The 19986-nt window shown below is 40.1% G+C and overlaps 1 protein-coding gene across 1 annotated transcript in view; it reads right to left on the reverse strand.

Annotated features, from left to right (window-relative positions):
• Nucleotides 1-4770, reverse strand: part of GRIK3 (glutamate ionotropic receptor kainate type subunit 3) — a 309202-nt gene extending 304432 nt beyond the window's left edge. The window contains exons 1-2 of the mRNA XM_074216447.1: nucleotides 4764-4770; nucleotides 3741-3875 (exon numbers count right to left, since the gene is read on the reverse strand). Coding sequence (XP_074072548.1) covers nucleotides 3741-3875; nucleotides 4764-4770 — 142 coding nt within the window. The remainder of the gene's footprint in view (nucleotides 1-3740; nucleotides 3876-4763) is intronic.
• Nucleotides 4771-19986: the final 15216 nt, after the last annotated feature.

Below are 19986 nucleotides of genomic sequence, written 5' to 3' on the forward strand. Positions count from 1 at the left end.
CTTGACTCTAGGCACTATACCACCTAGTAACAGCAATAATAATAATATAGCACTTTGAGATGCATAAAATATTTTAGATGTGTTAACTCTTTTGACCCTCAAAAAAACCTTGCAAAGTAGTTGCTATTATTATCTTCATTTTTACAGATGAGGAAAGTAAGGCAGATAGTTAAGTGACTTGCCCAGTGTTACTACACACTAAGTATCAAAGGCTAGATTTGAACCCAGGACATCTTGATTCTAGGTTCTATAATCTATTCATCGCATCTTGCAGCTGCCTCAACTATTTCTACTCACTGTGTCCTCCCACTCTGAACCCCTGTCCACTTTTCCCATTCTAGAGCTCCCATATCACTGAGCCTTTCTAAAGAGAACCAGATGACAATTACCTAAACTCAGGAGTCAAGACATAACTTCTATTACAAATTCTTCTAGTGCCTTTCTATTGTACTTATGGACCCACTCTGTGAGCCTCAGTTTCCTCCTCCACACAAAGTGTAGGATAAGCTCTAGCCTTCCCTGCTCTCATAGACCCCAGATGAGGAGAGTTGAAACTAAGTAAGTAAAAGTTTTGACTTTCTCAGGAGAGGATGAACATTCCAGAAAGCCAGGACATTCTTTGTTGTTATTAAGTCATTTCAGTTGTATCTTACTTTTCATGACCCCATTTGGAGTTTTCTTGGCAAAAATACTGAAGTAGTTCGCCATTTCCTTCTCTGGCTCATTTTACAGATAAGGAAAGTGAGGCAATAGGGTTAAGTTATTTGTTCAGGATCACATGGCTAATAAGTGTCTGAGACCAGATTTAAACTCATGAAATTGAGTCTTCCTGGTTGCAAATGTTCTATCCACTGAATAACATTCCTTAGGAACCCCTCAAACCAAATGTGGGTACAGTGGTAACCAAGGGGATTTTGCTTTGCCCAGATGAAATATACCTAAGACACAGCATCAGAAACACTCTTGTCTGTGCCTCTGGGGAGAGTGATTGCCTGGCACTGATGGATCACTTCAAAGTATTAGGTAGATAAAGAAATTGATTATTCCATAAATCATTGTCTCCATGAAAAACCCAATTTTTTAAAGAGAAAATATTATAAATCTGTCTGAGCTGCGTGAGCGACAGTGTAACCATTTCAATGTAATTGTTTTAGTACTTTCTCCCCTGTGCCAACAGGAGGGGCAATCTCCAGGCCCCCCTCCACCCTGCCTGAGTGCGCATGCGGATGTTATCTTGCTGGTCACTACCTCCATCTATCTCTTCCCCTCTGATAGCAGAACCAGAAAGAATAGGCTATCATTGCATCTGAATGGATAGAGGTCAGGCATGAGAAAGGACTGACACCTCGCTCCAGAAAAGACTGTAAAATGATTTTATTGTGATGTGGATAAGGACCCTCCCTGCCCATCCTAAAGCACCTGTGTCTTGGAGGACTTGGCTGTAGCCCTGCCCAGAGGCAGAGGGGTGGACAGGATGAACCCTGGAGAGACCTGCCATAATTGGAGAAATTTTCAGCAATCATAATAATAGCTTACCATGGTAGAGACCCAGAATACCTCAACTATTCTTCACTTCACTGGATTTCACAGATGTCATGGATCCCATGGATGGAGACATGAGGGAGCAAGGCAGGGTGGGTATTTGTATCCCCATTTTACCAAAGGAAGAGTCAAATTCTTGGAGGGAAAGTGATTTCTCCAAATAAATGGTATGGTTAGTGAGCTGCCTCAGCCATGTACACAAATGCATATATATATATATATATATATATATATATATATATATATATATATGTATATGTGCCTTCACACATACATAGAAACATATGGGACATTAGGTAATGAAATAATCTCTGTGGACCTAGTGAGTTGGGTAACACTAGGGCAAATTAGAAAGGACCAAATGATAGAGTTGACTGAAAGCTTTGGTGAGTGATCCTGGGCTCTGCCACTAATTCTACTGTGGGACCTCATACAATATATGTTCCTCTCTGAATCTCATTATGATAGACTGGGGAGATCATCTTTTGCCATGGGCAAATCTGGTTTATCAGACCATAAGGTCCCTGAAAGCCAGGACCAGTTCTTGTTCAACTCTGCCTCCCCATTGACCTCAGGGTCCATACCCAGCAAGTGTATAAAAATGTGTTTGAATTACAAAATGTTATAAAACATCATACTATCATAAGTGCCCCTAGGTGAGTCTAGTGGTGCTCATACCCTACTCTACCTATCCACCATATGCATGCATACACATATATGCAAACATACACACAAACATGAATGAAAAAAAAAACCATATCAGGGCTGGGAGGGACCTTTGAGATTTTCTAGTGCAGTCCTTCATTGTAAAGAAGAGAATCCAAAAGCTTAGGAAAGGAGAAGTGATTTAACATCATGCATACATGATACCTACAGCATACATGAATATATATATATATATATATATATATATATATATATATATATATTGTAAAACCCATTTCACAGCCACATCAACACACTGGCAGAAGTGCATGCATACTCAGAGCCTCATATGGGCAGATACAAGTATGCAGAAGCATGTGTAGGTACATACAGAGCCATAGGTCCACATACAAACTCACCCAACTTTATGAAAAGATGTACCAGAATGCAGAAGAGAAGATATTGAATGGAGGCTCAGTAAGATATAGTTTTGAATTCTGTCTCTGATCTTTCCTGGTTATGTGATCTTAGATGGGACCTGTGTGCCCACCAAACCTCTTCAGTCCAATGGGGACAGTAATACCTTAGGGGGATGCAGTGAAGCTCTAATGAGAAAAATGTGTCTAAAATGCCTTGCTATAGAAAAATGCGAATGCAATACAATGACGATGACAATATAATCATCAGCTGTAACTATTATTTGTACTAAAAGCTCCCATTGGAGGTCTCCATAGACTTCCACTTCTCTTCTCTAAGATCTGGTCACCACCCCCAGATACCCATGTTCCTTTCTAAGAGGCCCATTTCACTGGTGAAACCCTTGTAGCCTTCTCCATTTAGATGACCTTGCCTGCTACCCCTTGGCCAAGGGAAGATTTCTTAGACCCAGGAGGAAAAAGCTGGGTTCAGTTTCTCTAGCAAACAGCTGGGGCTCTCATTAGTCTCCCTGCCTTGCCCAAGCCTCCAAAGCCGCTGTCTAGCCCTCGGTCCCCATGGACTAGCTATAACTCAACAAAACCTGCACATTCTCCCATATTTTATTTACTGATTCGATGTTACGAGACAAGTAAAATAGACGGCTGTCACCTCTATTAAATGGGGGAGGAAAAACGGCAGAGCTGGCAGCGGCTTCCCACACGTGTGTTCTCTCTCTCTCTCTCTCTCTCTCTCTCTCTCTCTCACACACACACACACACACACACACACACATCCCCTCCCTCCTTCCCTCCTCTCTCCCTCTCCCTCTCTCTCTCTCTTTCTGTCTCCCTCTCTGTCTCTTTCCCTCTCTCTCCTCTTACTCCCCTTCCCTCCACTTTCCTTCTCTCTCTCTCTCTCTCTCTCTCTCTCTCTCTCTCTCTCTCTCTCTCTCTCTCTCTCTCTCTCTCTCTCTCTCTCTCTCCATTCAATGAGACACATCTGTACACCTGGGAAGGAGCTTCAAGGTTCCAAGGTTCCCTAGGCTTAACCAGGAGATGTCCTGGGGCATTCTTTGGGGTCATAAGAGGCAAGTTTCAGACGTGGCTGAAGTCCATCTAGGTTAATGGTTGACTTACCTCCATGGGGAGAAGCAAGAGGAGAAATGTGGGCAGAAGCTATGGCAACCCATGCAGAAAGCTTATTGAAGTTTCCCAGCCTCAGGGTCTTCAATGTCTTCCTTGATATCAAGAGAAGATAATGCCCTGACTGGGCTTGCAGAAAGAGGAAGATGATTAGAATTGATTAAGGAGCTCCACCTCTCTTTCTATGTCAGTCTTTCTCTGTGTCTCTTTCTGTCTCTCTCTGTCTCCCTCTGTCTCTCTACCTCCCTCTCCCCCCTTTCTATTTCTCTCAACCTCTCCCTCTCTCCCCTCTGTCTGTCTCTCCTCTGGCTGACTGGTATTTATTTGTCTCTGTCTTCTGTCTCAGAAATAGCTGAACAAGCTACTATGTGTCTTGCTCCTTCTTCCCTTATGAAAACTAAGAATGTCTGACCTGATCATTGCATAGCCATGTTCTAGGAAAGCAATATGGACTGATGTGGTAGAGTCTAGGGGTTAAGAGTCAGGTGAGACCTAGATTTCTGAGCTTCAATTTCCCCATCTGCAAAATGAATATAATGTAAAGAAGGTACTTTATGACTTTATAGTATTTTAAGCACCATATAAATATCATGGAGTTTTGTTGTGCTTTGCTTTAGGGTAGGTATTGAGAGGTATCACTGACTTCTTATGCATAAGATACTGGACTTAAGTCCCAAAAGAACCAGATACAAAAATCTCCTCTGAAAGAAACTCCTTTATTATCACCTCACCCCTTTGAGTTTCCTTTTCCTCATCTTTAAATGGAATTTTGAATGTATGTAATACCAGGGGCTCAGTTTGGATTTGGGTGATCTTGAAAGATGTTGTGCTGTAGTAGAAAGTAGAAAAGCCTAGACTTGAGGTTAAAAAGACCAGAGCTAAAATGTCACCTAATTCACAGTATTGATTACCAGGGATAATTTATTACTGTGGGTTTGGAATTAGGAAGACCTGAGTTCAACTACGCCTTTGGACTCTTACTAGCTATGGGACCTTGGACAGATCTCTTAATCTCACTCAGCATCAGTTTCCTCATCTGTAAAATAATAACAATTATAATTTATATAGTACTTTCAAGTTTTACAGAGTGCTTTACAAATTGATCTCATTTCATTCTCACAACAACACTAGGAAGTTGGAGCTTTTATTATTCCCATTTTACAGATGAGGAAACTTAGGCAGGCAGAAATTAAGTGACAAGTTCTAGGTAATGATATTTGTCTTTGTTCTCAATAAAAGACCATGACATCTGGGAAGTGATGTCATGACAAGCAAATAAAACGAATTTGAGTGAGAGGAGCTGTATTAAGTCATCAGCCTCACTTTCTCCTCTGGAGCCAATCTCAGTCCAGTAGCCAGATATGGATCAAGATGATTGGTGATGGTCCTGGATGAGAGGCAATCAATTAAGTGATTTGCCTATGATCACACAGCCAGTGTCAAGTGCCTAAGGTTGGATTCAGGGCTAGTGTTTTATCCACTGTACCACCTAACTGCACCCCCTCCTCAGTATATGAAGCCAGATTTGTCAAATTATCCTGAATCTAGGACTAACCCTCTATCTCCATGGCCACGTACCTCAGAGGTGTTATAAGAAACAAATGAAATAATGCTTGTAAGATACTTGTAAGCCTTGAAAAATGCTACATAACTGGTAACTTTCATTATTATTGATTATTAATAATTATTTATTCTTATAATTTTGATATAAGACCTAGTTTTCACATCTGTAAAATGGACACTTTAATACCCCAGATATCTATTTCTCAGGTGATTGTGAGGATCCAGGGAAATCATGTATGTATATAACCTTGCAAACTTTCAAAGACCTATTTAAATATCATATGTTGCATATTAAAAAAATTTCATAAACATTTGCTAAACATTTCTGTCCACTGATAAGCCCTATGATTCAGACCTGGAGGACATACAAGATACTATTTCTAGGAACGCATATTTAGCTGTGGTATGGATCAGACATATATATATATATATATATATATATATATATATATATATATATATATATATATATATATATATATATATATATATATATACAGAGAAAGAGATTACATAAAGTAGGTACAACAAAGATGTAGAAACCAAGTATGAAGTGAAGCTGGGGTAGGTGAGAAATCATTACCAGCTGGAAGAAGGAGAGCCAAGCAAGGTAGATATACTGGAAGGTGAAGCATTTGAATTAAATTTCAAAGGAATTGTGCAATATCAACAGGTAGATATGGGAAAATGGTGATAATTCAAGCAAAGGAAACAACATGAATACAGAAAAGGAATGCAGAGAGCAATCCTTTTTGGACTGATCATAGAATACATGAAAGGCAGTGTGGAAAGGGTGCATGGTGCCAGATTGCAGAGGGTCTTATATGCCAAAGTTTAGAAGTTTGAACTTTACAGCATGGACAATAGGGAGCCACTGCACAGGGTTAAAATGGAGGAATGATGAGCACATCTATGCATTAAGGGAAGATAAACCAGTCAATCAACAAATATGTATTAATTGTCTCTCCTGTTCCAGGCACTATACAAGGGGATAAAAATGATATAACTGAAACATTCTCTGCTTTCAAGTTGTTTCAATCATATCCATCTCTTTGTGACCCCATTCAGGGTTTTCTTGGCAAAGATAGTGAAGTGAATTGTTATTTCCTTCTCTAGTGCATTTTTACAGATGAGGAAACTGAGGCAACAAGGGTGAGATGATTTGCCTAAGGATACACAATTGGTAAGTGTCTGAGACTAGATTTGAACTCAGGTCTTACTGACTCCAGACCCAACATTCTATATACTCAGACACCTAATTGCCTGGATATATAAACACAGTATTTGGCATAAGGTTAGCATAAGCTGCTGAGGGGATCAAGAAGGACCTCTAGTAAGAGTTTGCAAAGTGACAGTTGAAGGGGAGAGAGAGCAGTGCAGGAGGCTATGGAAATGATCAAGGTAAAAAGTGATAAGGGCCATTTCTAAGGTGGTGACTATGGGGCAGACCAAGTACACATATACTATATGATGGCCACAGTGAATCTTAGTTGTCATTCTGAAGGAAGGGATGGGCAAACTTTGGTCTATATGCCACTTCAGAAAACCAGAGTATAAACATGTCTTTTTAGAAACAAGGAAAGGTGCATATTGTGAAAAGTAGGCAAGAGAAAAATATCTCCTGATGGTGATGGGGCTCCTATAATCCAGATGGAAAGCTCCACCAGGGAGCTCAAGGCCAGCTGGAAGCTTGATAGGAGAGGAACTTACTTAGTCTAGTTCCTCTAGGAAGTTTGGGTCTGTTATTTTACAGCCAGTAGAGGGGGTCCCACTATGGGACCTCTGGGTTCTGTATCTGACTATTTTTGTGAGTTGGTATTTTTTTACTTCTTTCCTTGAATGACTTCAAAGCCTATTTCAGTATGTTACAGAATCACAGAATCCTAGGATTGAAAAGGACCTCAGAGGCCAACTAGCCCAACCTGCATACAACCAGGAATCTACTCTATGACCTCCCTGGGACTGGAAGTGGTCATTCATAGGGCTGAGAGCCAGAGAAATGCAAGTTATCCCAGGGCAGCAGATTCACTCTCGGGAATAGCTCTAATTGTTAGGAAATGTTTTCTTTTGTTAAGCTTCTATCTTTCTCTCTCCAACTTTCACTCATTACTCCTTGTTCTGCTCTCTGGGGCTAAACAGAGCAAGAATAATCCTTCTTCAAGATAACATGTCAAATACTTGAAAACAGCTATCCTATGTCCCCTAAGCCCTCTCTTCTACAGGCTGAATATCCCTTGTGCTTTCAACCAAGCCTCAGAGGGTATGGCCCTTTACCCCCTTGATGACTGCTTCATCAATTGCTCTCTAGCTTATTATCAATGACCCCTCCCCCCCCCAAAATGGGTCATGAGAATCAAACATAATACTATGGTTGTGGTTTGATCAGGGCAGTTTCCTTGAAACTAAGACCAAGATGGAAATCACTTTTTTAGTTATGATACCATATTGTTGAGTGAACTAATATGATTACTAAAACCTACAGATCTTTTTCAGAAAAAAAAAACAAAATTCTGCTGTCTAATCAAACTTTCTTTATCATATATTTGCAAAGTTCATTTGTTAAAACCCAACTGCAAATCTCTGCATTTATTCACATTGAATTCCAACTGTTCAAATATGGTCAGATGTGATCAGGATTGGAGAGAGAATAGGGAGACAAACCTGGAAGGAAAGAAGACCTGGGTTCAAGTTGTGACTTGGATGCCTTGTGGCTGTGTGACCTTGACTAGTAACTTAACCTCTCGATGTTCTTGATATCTCTATAATTTGTAGGGAAAAAAAACTGTGTTTCTCCTGAGGTCTCCATTTTCTGAATTTCAATACCAAACTCAAGTACCTTCACCCCTCATCTTTTCAGCTCCCTTGTATGTATTATCTCCCTCTCCTCCATTAGATTGTAAACTCCTTGAGAACAGACTGTCTTTCTTTTTACCTATATTTGTATTCCCATAAATGACACACAGTAAGTGCTTAATTACTTCTTGCTTTACCTTGCCTTGCCTTGTCTTGAATTGGAGAGAAAAGGGGGTGTTGTCACACTAAGGAGTGACCTGGGATAATGAAACCATAGCACCTGTCCCTAACCTGAAATCTGGCTAATATACTAGGGTGTCAAGAGTCCTTTGGATTATGACTGTCATTTAATGACTTTGTGGTAATTTACAGTTTTGTGTCACTTGAAAAAAATGATAGGTGTCACATCTATGACTTTATGCAAGTCACTGATGAAAATGTTAAATAACTTAGGTCCACTGGAGACCACCTTTCCAGTTGACATCAAGTTATTAATGATTATTTTCTCCACATTCTAAATAGTCTCTTCATCTTGTCTACAAGAATGTACAAGAGATTTTATCAGGGGCAGCTAAGTGACTCAGTGGATAAAGCACTGGCCCTGGAGTCAGGAGTACCTGGGTTCAAATCTGGTCTCAGACACTTAATAATTACCTAGCTGTGTGGCCTTGGGCAAGCCACTTAACCCCATTTGCCTTGCAAAAACCTAACAAGAGAGAGAGAGAGAGAGAGAGAGAGAGAGAGAGAGAGAGAGAGAGAGAGAGAGATTTTATCAGAAATATTACTCAAATCTATGTAAACTCTATTGATAGAATTATCCAATATATCAACAGCCTACCTTATCAAAAAGAGAAATAAGAAAAAAGAAAAAAGAAAAAGAAATGAAAAGAAGGCCAGGCTGGTATAAACTGTTCTTGAAAGAGCTATGTTGAATCTTTGTATTCACTGCTTTCTTTTCTAGGTGCTTATTAGCCATCCTTTAATAATATTTTCTAGAATTTTTCCATGAATAGGAACGATCTCTTTGATTTATAGTTTATAGATTCCATTCTCTTCCATCTTTCTTTCTTTTGGCATTTGGGACATTTGCCCTTTGTCAACTTTGAAGCAACCATCCTATTCAGTGATCACATTTGCTAGTGCTTTCAGTATCCTGGAATATAATTAATCTGGATTTAGTGACTTGAATTCTTCAGTGACAATAAGATTCCCTCTCATTACTGCAGGTTTCAATTCTCTATTAGTCTTGCTTTTTCTCCTGTACTTTCATGCAAAAAAATATTTTCCTTGAAGAGTTGAACCTTCTATCATTGATTATCACTGTCCCATCCCCCTTCCAGTAGATCTTTAGTAATCATTACCTTCCCCCTCAACAGAATTTTTAAAAAAATAATAATAAAGATTTTTTGATGTCTTAGGATTATAGTATCAAGTCTTTAGGTTCCTTTGTCAACCTCAGTGCATTCAGAGTTTTAACACTCATATCATTCTTATAATTCATATATATATGCATAGATAGATAGATAATTCAGCCTCCATTATTGGCCCTTATTTCCATTTTCCATAAGTTTTTAAAAATCATTATTTAATTATTTTAATATTCTTTTATTTTCAAATTTTGAGATCCAAATTATCTCACTCCTTTCCACCCTCCCCTCCCCACTGAGAAAACAAGTATAATGAAAGCAATTATATGTGTGTGAAATCATGGAAAATAAATTTCCATGTTATCCGAATTGCAAAAATGAAAAAATAAAGAAAAATTTAAAAATTATACTTGTTTGCACTCAAAGTTCATCAGTACTATTTCTGGAGGTGGATAGCATTTTTTTTCTCATGAGTCCTTTAGACTTGTCTTGGATCACTGTCTTAATCAGAGTGGTCAAGTCTTTCACAATTAATCTTAAATATAACATTGCTATTATCACAATGATCTCCTAGCTCTTCTCACTTTACTTTACATCAGTTCATATAATTCCTGCTTGTTTTTTCTCAGATGTGTCTTAAAAGATAAATTACGCTGTGCATCCACATTGGTCTCTTTAGACAACTTCTTCCATTACTCTCCAAAAGGATCTTCAGAATTTCATTCTGGGTTAGTTCTCCACCCCTCAGTGGACTTCCTTATAGAATTTTAGGCAAGAGGATCCTTTCTATTCTTTCTCAGAACCCTTTGAAATTTTCTCTCTAAAAATCTATGGTGCATTTCATACAATATCCAAATTTCCTCCCTGAGTGATCACTTCACCCTAAGGTTCCCATAATTTCTTCTTAAACAAACAGTTCACCTTTGTTGGTAAGAATCAGGTCTTGAATATAAAATCCTCACATTGGTTGCTCTATCTTTTGGTTATTAAGGTAAGCCAAGAAATTCATTGCTCTGCTTTTGGGAAAAGGGAGAGACAGATAGCTAGACAGACAGAGACAGAACCAGAGAGAGAAAGAGAAACAGGGAGAGAGAGAGAGAGAGAGAGAGAGAGAGAGAGAGAGAGAGAGAGAGAGCTATCAGATCATCAGATGTCTAAATAATTGAAATTTCCTATCACTACTTTATCATGCAGCCATGGTAACCTTGTGATTTATTTTGTGAACTCTTCATTAAATTTCTCTGACAATTCAGATGGATTGTGTTACATGTTGAGGAAAGTGTCATTTTTTGGACCATCTATTCAGCCACTAGGTGGTGCAGTGGATAGAGTGCTAGACCTGGAGTCAGGAAGACTCATCTTTCTGAGTTCAATCTAAGCCTACTTCTAGCTGTATGACCCTGGATAAGTCACTTACTCTATCTGCCTCATTTTCCTCATGTGTAAAATGATCTGGAGAAGGAAATGGCAAGAAAACCGCAAATTGGGTCATGAAGAGTCAGACACAACTGAAAAATGACTTAACAACAATACAAAGACTTGACATGTCCTTGATCTTTTCTTCTCATTTAAAAATATGTATATTAATTATTTGGGTGAAGTTAAATACTGCATGTACATCAAAATTTACAAGTGGCAGAAAGCTAAGAGAGATAGCTAATAGATTGCAAAAGAGGATAAAATTCCAAAAGATCCTGAAAAGTTATGATGATGAACCAAATTAACTAAATTTCAGACTAAATATAAAGCCCTACCCTTAAGTTTAAAACATATGTAGGATTAGAGAAATTTGACTAGGAAATAATTCATATATAAAAGATTTAGGTGTTTTCATTACATTGAGACAAGTTTCAATTCACTATGAAGAAGAATGTTCATCAGACATTATAGCTGCCCAGCAAAGGAATAGGCTTCCTTGGAAAGATCTCCATCAATGGAAATATACAAGCATCATCTGAATGATTATGTATTGAAAATGTTGTAAATGAATTTTCTACCAAAGGCAGGATATTGAAATGGATGACTTCTGGCTAAGATGCATTCCAAGCCTGAAACTCTAAGATTCTAAGTCAAAGGGAAGATAAAATGATGCTTAGAGAAAGAAGAAAGGTGGCACTAGTTACCAGATTCTGCTTTCCCCAATGAATCCTGCAGTCTCTTAATTAAAATATAATTTGACACTTCAAAGCAGGGATGGGTATGTGATAGATTGAGAGTAAGGTTTGAATCTTGGATCTGCTCCCTTACAATTTCTGTGTCCTTGGGCAATTCATTTAAATTTTCTGAGCCTCAGTTCCCTCCTAGGATGAGGAGATTGGCCTTGAGGTCTCTTTCAACTTTGGATTCTATAGTTAAAGAATTCTTCCCTAATTTCCACATTAAGGATCCCTTCTTTGCAGTGGTTACAAAAACTCAGTAAGCTCTCCCTTCTATTTTCCCTTTATGTTTGCATCAAGCTCTTTTAATAGGGCAAGGTTTAATTGTCTCCTGTGGATTGGAACCCTCTTCATACATCCCAGAATCTTATTTCCTTCTGTCTCCTTTTTTCCCCATCTTCTTTCACAGTCATCATTCAGCATGGCACCAAAGGCTTTTCAGTCACCTCCTCCACCCCCACCCCCCCAATCTCCCTCCATCTCATTATCTCCAATCTGTACCACTCCCACAGGGACACTTTCCTCCTCAATTTTTTTTTGCCAATGGCCTCTTTACCTGATAGTTTCTCCAGGAACCCTGGAGTCCCTCTCTCTCAGGGACCAGTCCCTTGCCAGTGGCCCTCTGAGTGTCACTGTCTTTTCATTGACCCCCTAGGGGATCCATCCACCCTGTACCAGGAAGAAATTCAAAACAAGAATAATCGGGACTTGTCTAGCAAAGTCCCAGAAGGAGACTCCCAAAGCAGGCAGGAGACAGGCTTCCTAACTCTGGAACACATGCAAAATGCATTTCAATTAAAATGTTGGAAATGTGAAGAGGAAACAATGCCCCATGGGCCAAAGACATGAGATAAATACAGTACAATACTACCCTGAACTAACACATTAGAGCATTGCAGAAAGGGGCAATCAACTCACTTACTAGAATGCAAGTCCACTGAAATATATTGCCAGCTCTAGTTATTGTCTTTTGCCCCAAATCTGATAGAATCTCTCACAAAATCATTGTAGAAGTTAGAGAGATATGAATTCCATGATAATATAGTTAGATGAGCTCAGAAATGGCTGAGAGATTGGAATGGACTCAAAGAACAATAATCAATGGATCCATGGCAACTTGGAGAGAGATCTTTATTATGACATGCCTTGACACTGTCCTGTTCAAAATTATTGCCTATGCTTTGGATGGAAGTATAAAGTGGTATGTTTATCAAATTTGAAGTGACTGAAGCTAGAAGGAGAATTAATATATTTGATGGCAGAATTAAGATCCACCAAGAATTCAACAAAATGAAATTAAGAAGGTTGAAATGCAAAGAGAGTCAGGCGGCTAGGTGGTGTAGTGGATAAAGCACTGGCCTTGGAGTCAGAAGTACCTGGGTTCAAATCCAGTCTCAGATACTTAATAATTACCTAGCCGTGTGGCCTTGGGCAAGCCACTTAATCCCACTGCCTTGAAAAATCTAAAAAAAAAGAAATGTAAAGGGAGAAATGTAAACTTCTACATTAAGGTTCAAAAAATTAATCATGTAAAATGTAAGATGAAACAGACATGACCAGTGAATAGAAAAAAGACCTGGTTTGGGGCAGTGGGAGCTGAAGGGTTGGTGGACCACAAGTTCAATAGAAGAAAATGAAGTGGCATGGTGTCCCTAAAAGGTTAATAAGATCTTAGGAGGCATCATTAGAAGCATAAGGTTAAAAGCAGGAGGTATGTGAGAAGAAGTAAACATGGGGTGTGTGTTGGGGGGAGAGTTCTACTATCTATCAGACCCCATCTGGAGTTCTTTATCCATTTCCAATTGGATGATTCAAATGAAAGAAATTTGGATCAGATGATCTTTAAAGTATCATCTCTAAGACACTATACTCTTGTGCTGCTGGCAAGCTAGATTATGTTCAGAGGAGGGAGGGAAAGAAGGAAGGAAGGAAGGAAGGAAGGAAGGAAGGAAGGAAGGAAGGAAGGAAGGAAGGAAGGAAGGAAGGAAGGAAGGAAGGAAGGAAGGGAGGGAATGCAAAGGAAAGGGAGGGATGTGATTTACAAACATTTTATTTGCTCCTCATATTAACCCTGGAAGGTAGGTGACATTATTACTCCTATTTGATTGTTGAGGAAACTGAGATTTAGCCTAGAGTTACACTGGTGACTAGTAAGTATCTGAAGCTGTATTTGAAGTCAGGCCTTCCTAATTCCAGGCTTAGTGTTCTAACAACCCAGCTAATTCAGGGAGAGCAGGAAGATGAGAAGTCTGAATACTATGCTAAATAAGAACCCATTTAGGGAATTGAGAATACCTTTAAATATCTAACATCCAGACTTTCATAGGGAAGAGGGATAAGATATCTTCTGCTTGTCTTAAAAAAAAAAAAGAACAACTAGAAATAATTTGAAAGAAGGTGAAATAATGGGGCGAAAAAGAACCACAAAAACTTCCTGAGGCATTCAAAGATAGGATGAGCTACCTTCTAAGGGAATGAACTCCATGTGTCTAGAGGTCTGCATTTGGAATTTGGGTGGCTATATTAGGGACATTGTACAACTAAAAGGATATTGGGTCATATTTCCTGTGAGGTCCTTTTCAACTCAGATAGTCCACCATGCTAATATTTTTTTCCTCCCAAGTTCCTTCCTTAAAACTATGGGTGATCCTAAGTACTCATGGGAGTAATCTCCCCTCCCCCCCCCCATCTTCCATGGGACTTCCCTAGTTAAAGACTCAATGAAGGACAGATGTAGTGCGACTGACTTTGCTTCCTCCATTCACAGCCTAATTACTCTCCTTGCTAGGTAATATATTTGCCTCATCCAAGGACTTTGCTATACACATGCTGGTTTCAACCCAGCAGGTTCTTAGCCTAACAGGGAAAGGAGAGAAATTCCAGCTAGCTCTCAAAACTCTAGGAATGGAAGATATCCTGGAACTCCCTTATGCATATATTTAGGGAGAATAAAAAGTGAATCCTTTGAGGGCTAGAGGGGCAACAGAGCCCCTTCAGGAGTTGGCTGTGCTATGAGGATCAATCCCCCTTCTGGGACTTTATAATATGCAAAACTGATTCTGAGGTGAACTTCTAGACTCTGACCCTGTCGACCCCTGCTTTTTTTTCATTTCTTTTTTTTCCTCAGAGGGCTAGTCTGATCTACCAGGTCCAAATGTCTGACCAATTTTTGAAAAAATCCTGGTGTGTATGGAAATATGTTAAACATGATTGTACATGTACAACTATTACCAGATTGTTCAGCACCTTGAAGAGAGAGGGGAAGGAGACTGAGAGGATATGAAATTTGCAAGATGAATATTGAAAACTACCTTTGCATGTATTTGGGAAACTAAAATAATTAAGAGAAACATCTTGGTATGGCAAAAAGATCAAGAGATTCAATGAAATGGAGGAGGATGTTAGTCTGGTAATTCAGGAAGTCCTGAATTTGAATCATTCCTCAGACACATTTAGTTCCATAACCTGTAAAATGCAATAACAATAGCACCTTAACTCACTGCATTATTGTAATGACCAATGGAGATTTTTGTGAAACACTTTTCATACTTTAAAGCAATATCTAAATGTTAACTTTTAATATTAATTATTATCAGACAGACAGAACCCTGAGATTAGCAGGACTAAAAAAAGAACCAGACAAGACCATACTGAATCTAAGATTTAAATCCCTATGTGAGGAGTAGAAAGGAGACAAAGTTCTTAAATCAATTATCCAATGTTAACCTCATCATGATATACATACATACATATATATATATATATATATATATAATCTTTTCTCATTATCTTATAGACATAGGGAAAGGTACTGGATTTGGAGTCAGTTCAATAGTTCAAGTCCTGCACTTACTAGCTGTGAGACCCCTCAGCAACTTACTTAACTTTTTTCTGCCTCAGTTTTCTCATCTGTAAAATGGGAAGAATAAAGCACCTACCTCCCAGGGTTGTTGTGAGGATCAAAAGAGAAGATTTATAAAACATTTATCTCAGTATCTAGCACATAGTGTTACTTATATGTTTGTCCCTTCATCTTCATTCGCCAATTGTCCTGGAGATTCATGCTTCAAATAAAGGTTGAACCTCAAAAACGCTTTCTGATTTCAAGATGCTACAATTTTACCTAATCCCTAGTTGGGGTGCTCTCACTTCCACTTCTTACCTTTCCTAGCTTCAGATACTACCTTTTGTAAGACATCTTTCCTGATACTCCTGCTGCGGGTGCCTTCCCTCTGAGATTACCTTGATTTTAACATATATAGTATATGAATATATTAATAAAACATTATGCATAACATAAACAACATATTTTAATACAATGCATGAAATGCCCATGTTTATTGTAGTTATCGTAGTGCAGTTATTTGCATGTGGTTTCTTGCCTTAGACTGAGCTCCTTGAAAACAGAAATGAATTATTTGTATTCCCAATACTTAGCATAGTGTTTTGAACATAGTAAGTGCTTAATAAATGTTTGTTGATTGATGCATTGACTGCCATATCAAGCAACCTTAAACACCTGAAAAGAAGGAAAGAAAACCCAGGAACTTGAATGCTACTTAGAAGAACATAAGCATGGATGCAAGCAGTATGGAAAAGATATTGGACAATGAATGAAAGAACCTGGTTCACATCTTTTCTCTGCTACCTGTGTGACCCTGGGCAAACCATTTAATCCCTCTCGGCCTCAGTTTCTTCCTTTGCAAAATGAGGAGGTAGAACAGAATAACAATCTAAGTTTCCTGTTGATTCTAGAACCATCTACCCCTGTAACAAAGCCCAAACCTTTCAGAAAACCTTTTTTGGGAATACCCTTCAGAACAAAAGATCTCAGAAGAGATCTTCAAAGACAACCCTTTCATTTTACAGAAGAAGTCACTGAGGCACAGGAAGGTCAAGCAAATTATTCAAGATAACAAATAACAGAGCCACACTGTGCACAGAATTCTAGACTGAAAGATGGAATGGTTCTTAGAATTCCCCAGTTAAACCCCTTTATGAGATCGAAATTGTACTGAATTCCAAAGTCTTTCTCTAAGGCTCTTTCTATTAAACTGGTGCATTTTGATTTCGCGTTTTTTGTTTATTTTTTGCAGGTGCGGGGGGAGGGGAATACAACACTGAGGACAATGACCAGGAAAATACTATCTCAGTTCATGTTCACCCGCCTGAGAACCCTGAATCCCCTTTTTAAAGCATCACCGGGAGCAGCTAGCACCCAGTGGGAACCCCTTCGGGGACATCGCCATCTCAAGGTGTGTGGGATGCTGAAGCACGTAGTCGAGGCACACTGCCCTCTGCCGCTGTCTGCGTGGAATCAACGCCGGGAAGACGGAGGGATTCCAGAGACGCCAACCAACCAGCCAGCCAGCCAGCGGCCTCTCCCTTTCCATGCCTGCCACTTCCGCGGCTGCGAGCCCTGCCACTCGCAACTAGCTATCCAGGGAAAATCCCACACCTTGCTCAGGATTGTTCTCCTCACACGATTTCTCCTCTTGCCTCAGGAGACCTCCACAGCCACGGAAGGTGAGATGAGGCATCCCTGTCTCTGAATCAGATGCGGTTGAGAATTGCCAACTTGCATTCTGCCCTTCCATCAGCCCTGAATTTGTTCTGGGAGGAGGGTGCCCAGAGAAGGGAAGATTCCTAGGCTATAGACCCTGAACTGTAAATGGTCATAGGGAGAGAGGGTCACTTCATGACCTTACCAAGCCCCCAAAAGGTATAGAAAGTTGTGCCTTTCACCCAAACCAGACCAATAGTACCAAAAATTATGGCTAATGTCTTATTTGTTCACCATAATTTTCACTCTCTCTCTCTCTCTCTCTCTCTCTCTCTCTCTCTCTCTCTCTCTCTCTCTCTCTCTCTCTCCCAAAACAGGGCAAATCAAAATAGACAGGCCCAATACCCATCCCTCTGGTTTTTAGCCAGAAGGGTTTGTACCTTCCGTGAGTAACAGAATGCTGCTCTTTTGTTTCCTTTCTCCTCCCCATTTTCAGCACTGTTCCTCTTATAAGGGGGGGTGGGGGGTGGGGGAAGCAAACCAAGTGCCAAAGGGCTCTCCTAATGAGAGATGGTGTTGCACCCCCAGAGTGAAACATTTTTAGAGCATAACCAGTTTGGAGCTTGAAGGGATTTTAGAAATTACCTAATCTAACCCCCTCGATTTGTGGGTGGCAAAACTGAGGTCAGAGAAGTGCAGACTGGCTCAAAGGTCACCCAGGCAATTAAATAGTTGTTTCAGAATTCAAGGCCAGGTTCTCCCATTTCAAATCCAGTGAGTTTTCCTCTGCACCATACTCTGTCAGTTGCCAATTCCAGAAAAAGGTTGGAGAGCCTCCTCCCTTCCCCCAATCCCTCCATCCTGGGCATGTCTTAGAATAAGACAAGTAGTGCTGCTGATTCTGGACTGTGATCTGGACTCTGGAATGTCTCAACCACCCTGCCCAGCAGCAAAGAGATGAACTTCATGATCCTTGAAGAGCCCTGTCAACACAGAATTCTTATCTCTCTCCCATCTCACCTTGCTTAAATAGTACACACACACACACACACACACACACACACACACACACACACACACACACCACACAGTTCACCCTGACATCAAAAAACTATATAACACAGTATGAGAACCACATCCAGAAGAAATTAACCTCACAATGGAGAAAGGGGAGTTGGAGACTGGGGTTGGCAACAGCAGCTGGGCTGGTAGGTGGAGAGGCACAAACTCTTGAATTGAGTGCTTTCTAAGGCCCCTCGGCCACTCCCAGGTGGCAGGAAACTACTTGTCTGAAGCTATTTACTTCTGGGGTGGGGGGGGAGAAACCCTATTGATCTCCATTCAGCTCTTGTCTGCTCCTACATAGGGATGTTTCATCGCATCGCTGGTCACCGCCAGGAATTTCTCATTGTTTCACTTGCAGCAGCTCCCGAACTCAGAGAGCGGTTCAGGACCATTTGGCTGAACTGACATGAAGAGCTTCAAGCCTCTTCAAGGGTCCTGGGGGAAGCCCCTGTCCTGGACTAGGCACACACTAATCACTGTGGACTTTTGCTCAGGCAAACATTCAGAAAACCCATGATCCATCAGCGAGGGTTTTTGCTGTTCAACCCTGTCCTTGTCAGTATTTGGAGGGGGGGAGAAGTCAAAATGAGCTTCCCCAGCCTCCAATCAGCTGCCTAGCTCTACCTGACTCAGCCATGGACTTTCTCCTTGGCCCTGGCTCCATTCAAAGTCTTTATTAGACACCAGTGTTTGAACATCATTTCTGGCCTTTCATGCCTTAAAATCATGGCTTTCTATCTTGATACCAGTTTGTATAGCTCAACACTTTATCCTTCACATAAAAACCGTCTCTGGTTATCTCCTGCAAAGAATCCTGGAAATCGTAGAACAATATAGAATCATGAATTGAGAACTGGGGTCATCTAGTTCAATGAGGACACTAGTGAGACATAGAAAGATTAACTAATTTGCCCAAATTCACATAGACATATGAGTAGAGGCAGCATTTGAACTCAGGTTCTCTGAATTTAAATCTAGAAATCTTTCTGTTGTAACACAATAAGCAGAAAAGGACTTTAGAGACCAAGTAGTCCAACCTCATTTTATATAACTGGAAATTGAGGCTCAAGAAAAGTTTGTCTCAAGGTCACACAATGCTAGCAGACACCCATTCCAGAGCTCTTTCCAATAGATCTTCCAACTGAATCATTCATATAATTTTAGACCTAGAAGAGACAATAGAATTTTAGACCTGAGAGGTGACATCACCAGGAGATTCTGATCCCTACAACACATCATTGAAGCACTCTTGACCAATCGGTCCATCCATTATAACTATTGCAATGAATTAAGACCAGATTCATTTGAACGACAATGACGGCAACAACAATACTCTACGATATGCTTTATAAACCTTCAAAGAGCAATACTTGGAAATCATACAGAGAATATAATCTCCCACATATTCATATACAATATCAATGGTGGGGTTTTTTTTCTCCTTGGGCTACAATCCAATTATTCTCTCCCCCTTCCTCCCTCGATCGCTCTCCTTTCTTACTTGCCACCCATCCAAGCAATCAATGCCTTGACCTCTTCCTCTGATAGACACAATTACAAAAAGACAGAGCAGAGCAATTCATCTATTCAAGATGGATTGTTCAAACACTCCGTCACGCGGCAGGGCTCCCACTCGGGCTCCCTGTCTGAATGGAAATTTAAGCCCCCAAAGAGGCCAATAAATGGGAGTAAAAACCACCCCTCTTTGAGCCCCCAAACCCCCTCTGCCTCCACACCTTCAGAGAAAGCGTCCTTCAGTGTCCCCAACCTAAAGAAAGAAAAAAAAGCCCTTA

This window comes from Macrotis lagotis, chromosome 1 (genome assembly GCF_037893015.1).
Source record: "Macrotis lagotis isolate mMagLag1 chromosome 1, bilby.v1.9.chrom.fasta, whole genome shotgun sequence".
NCBI classification, from domain to species: Eukaryota; Metazoa; Chordata; class Mammalia; order Peramelemorphia; family Peramelidae; genus Macrotis; species Macrotis lagotis.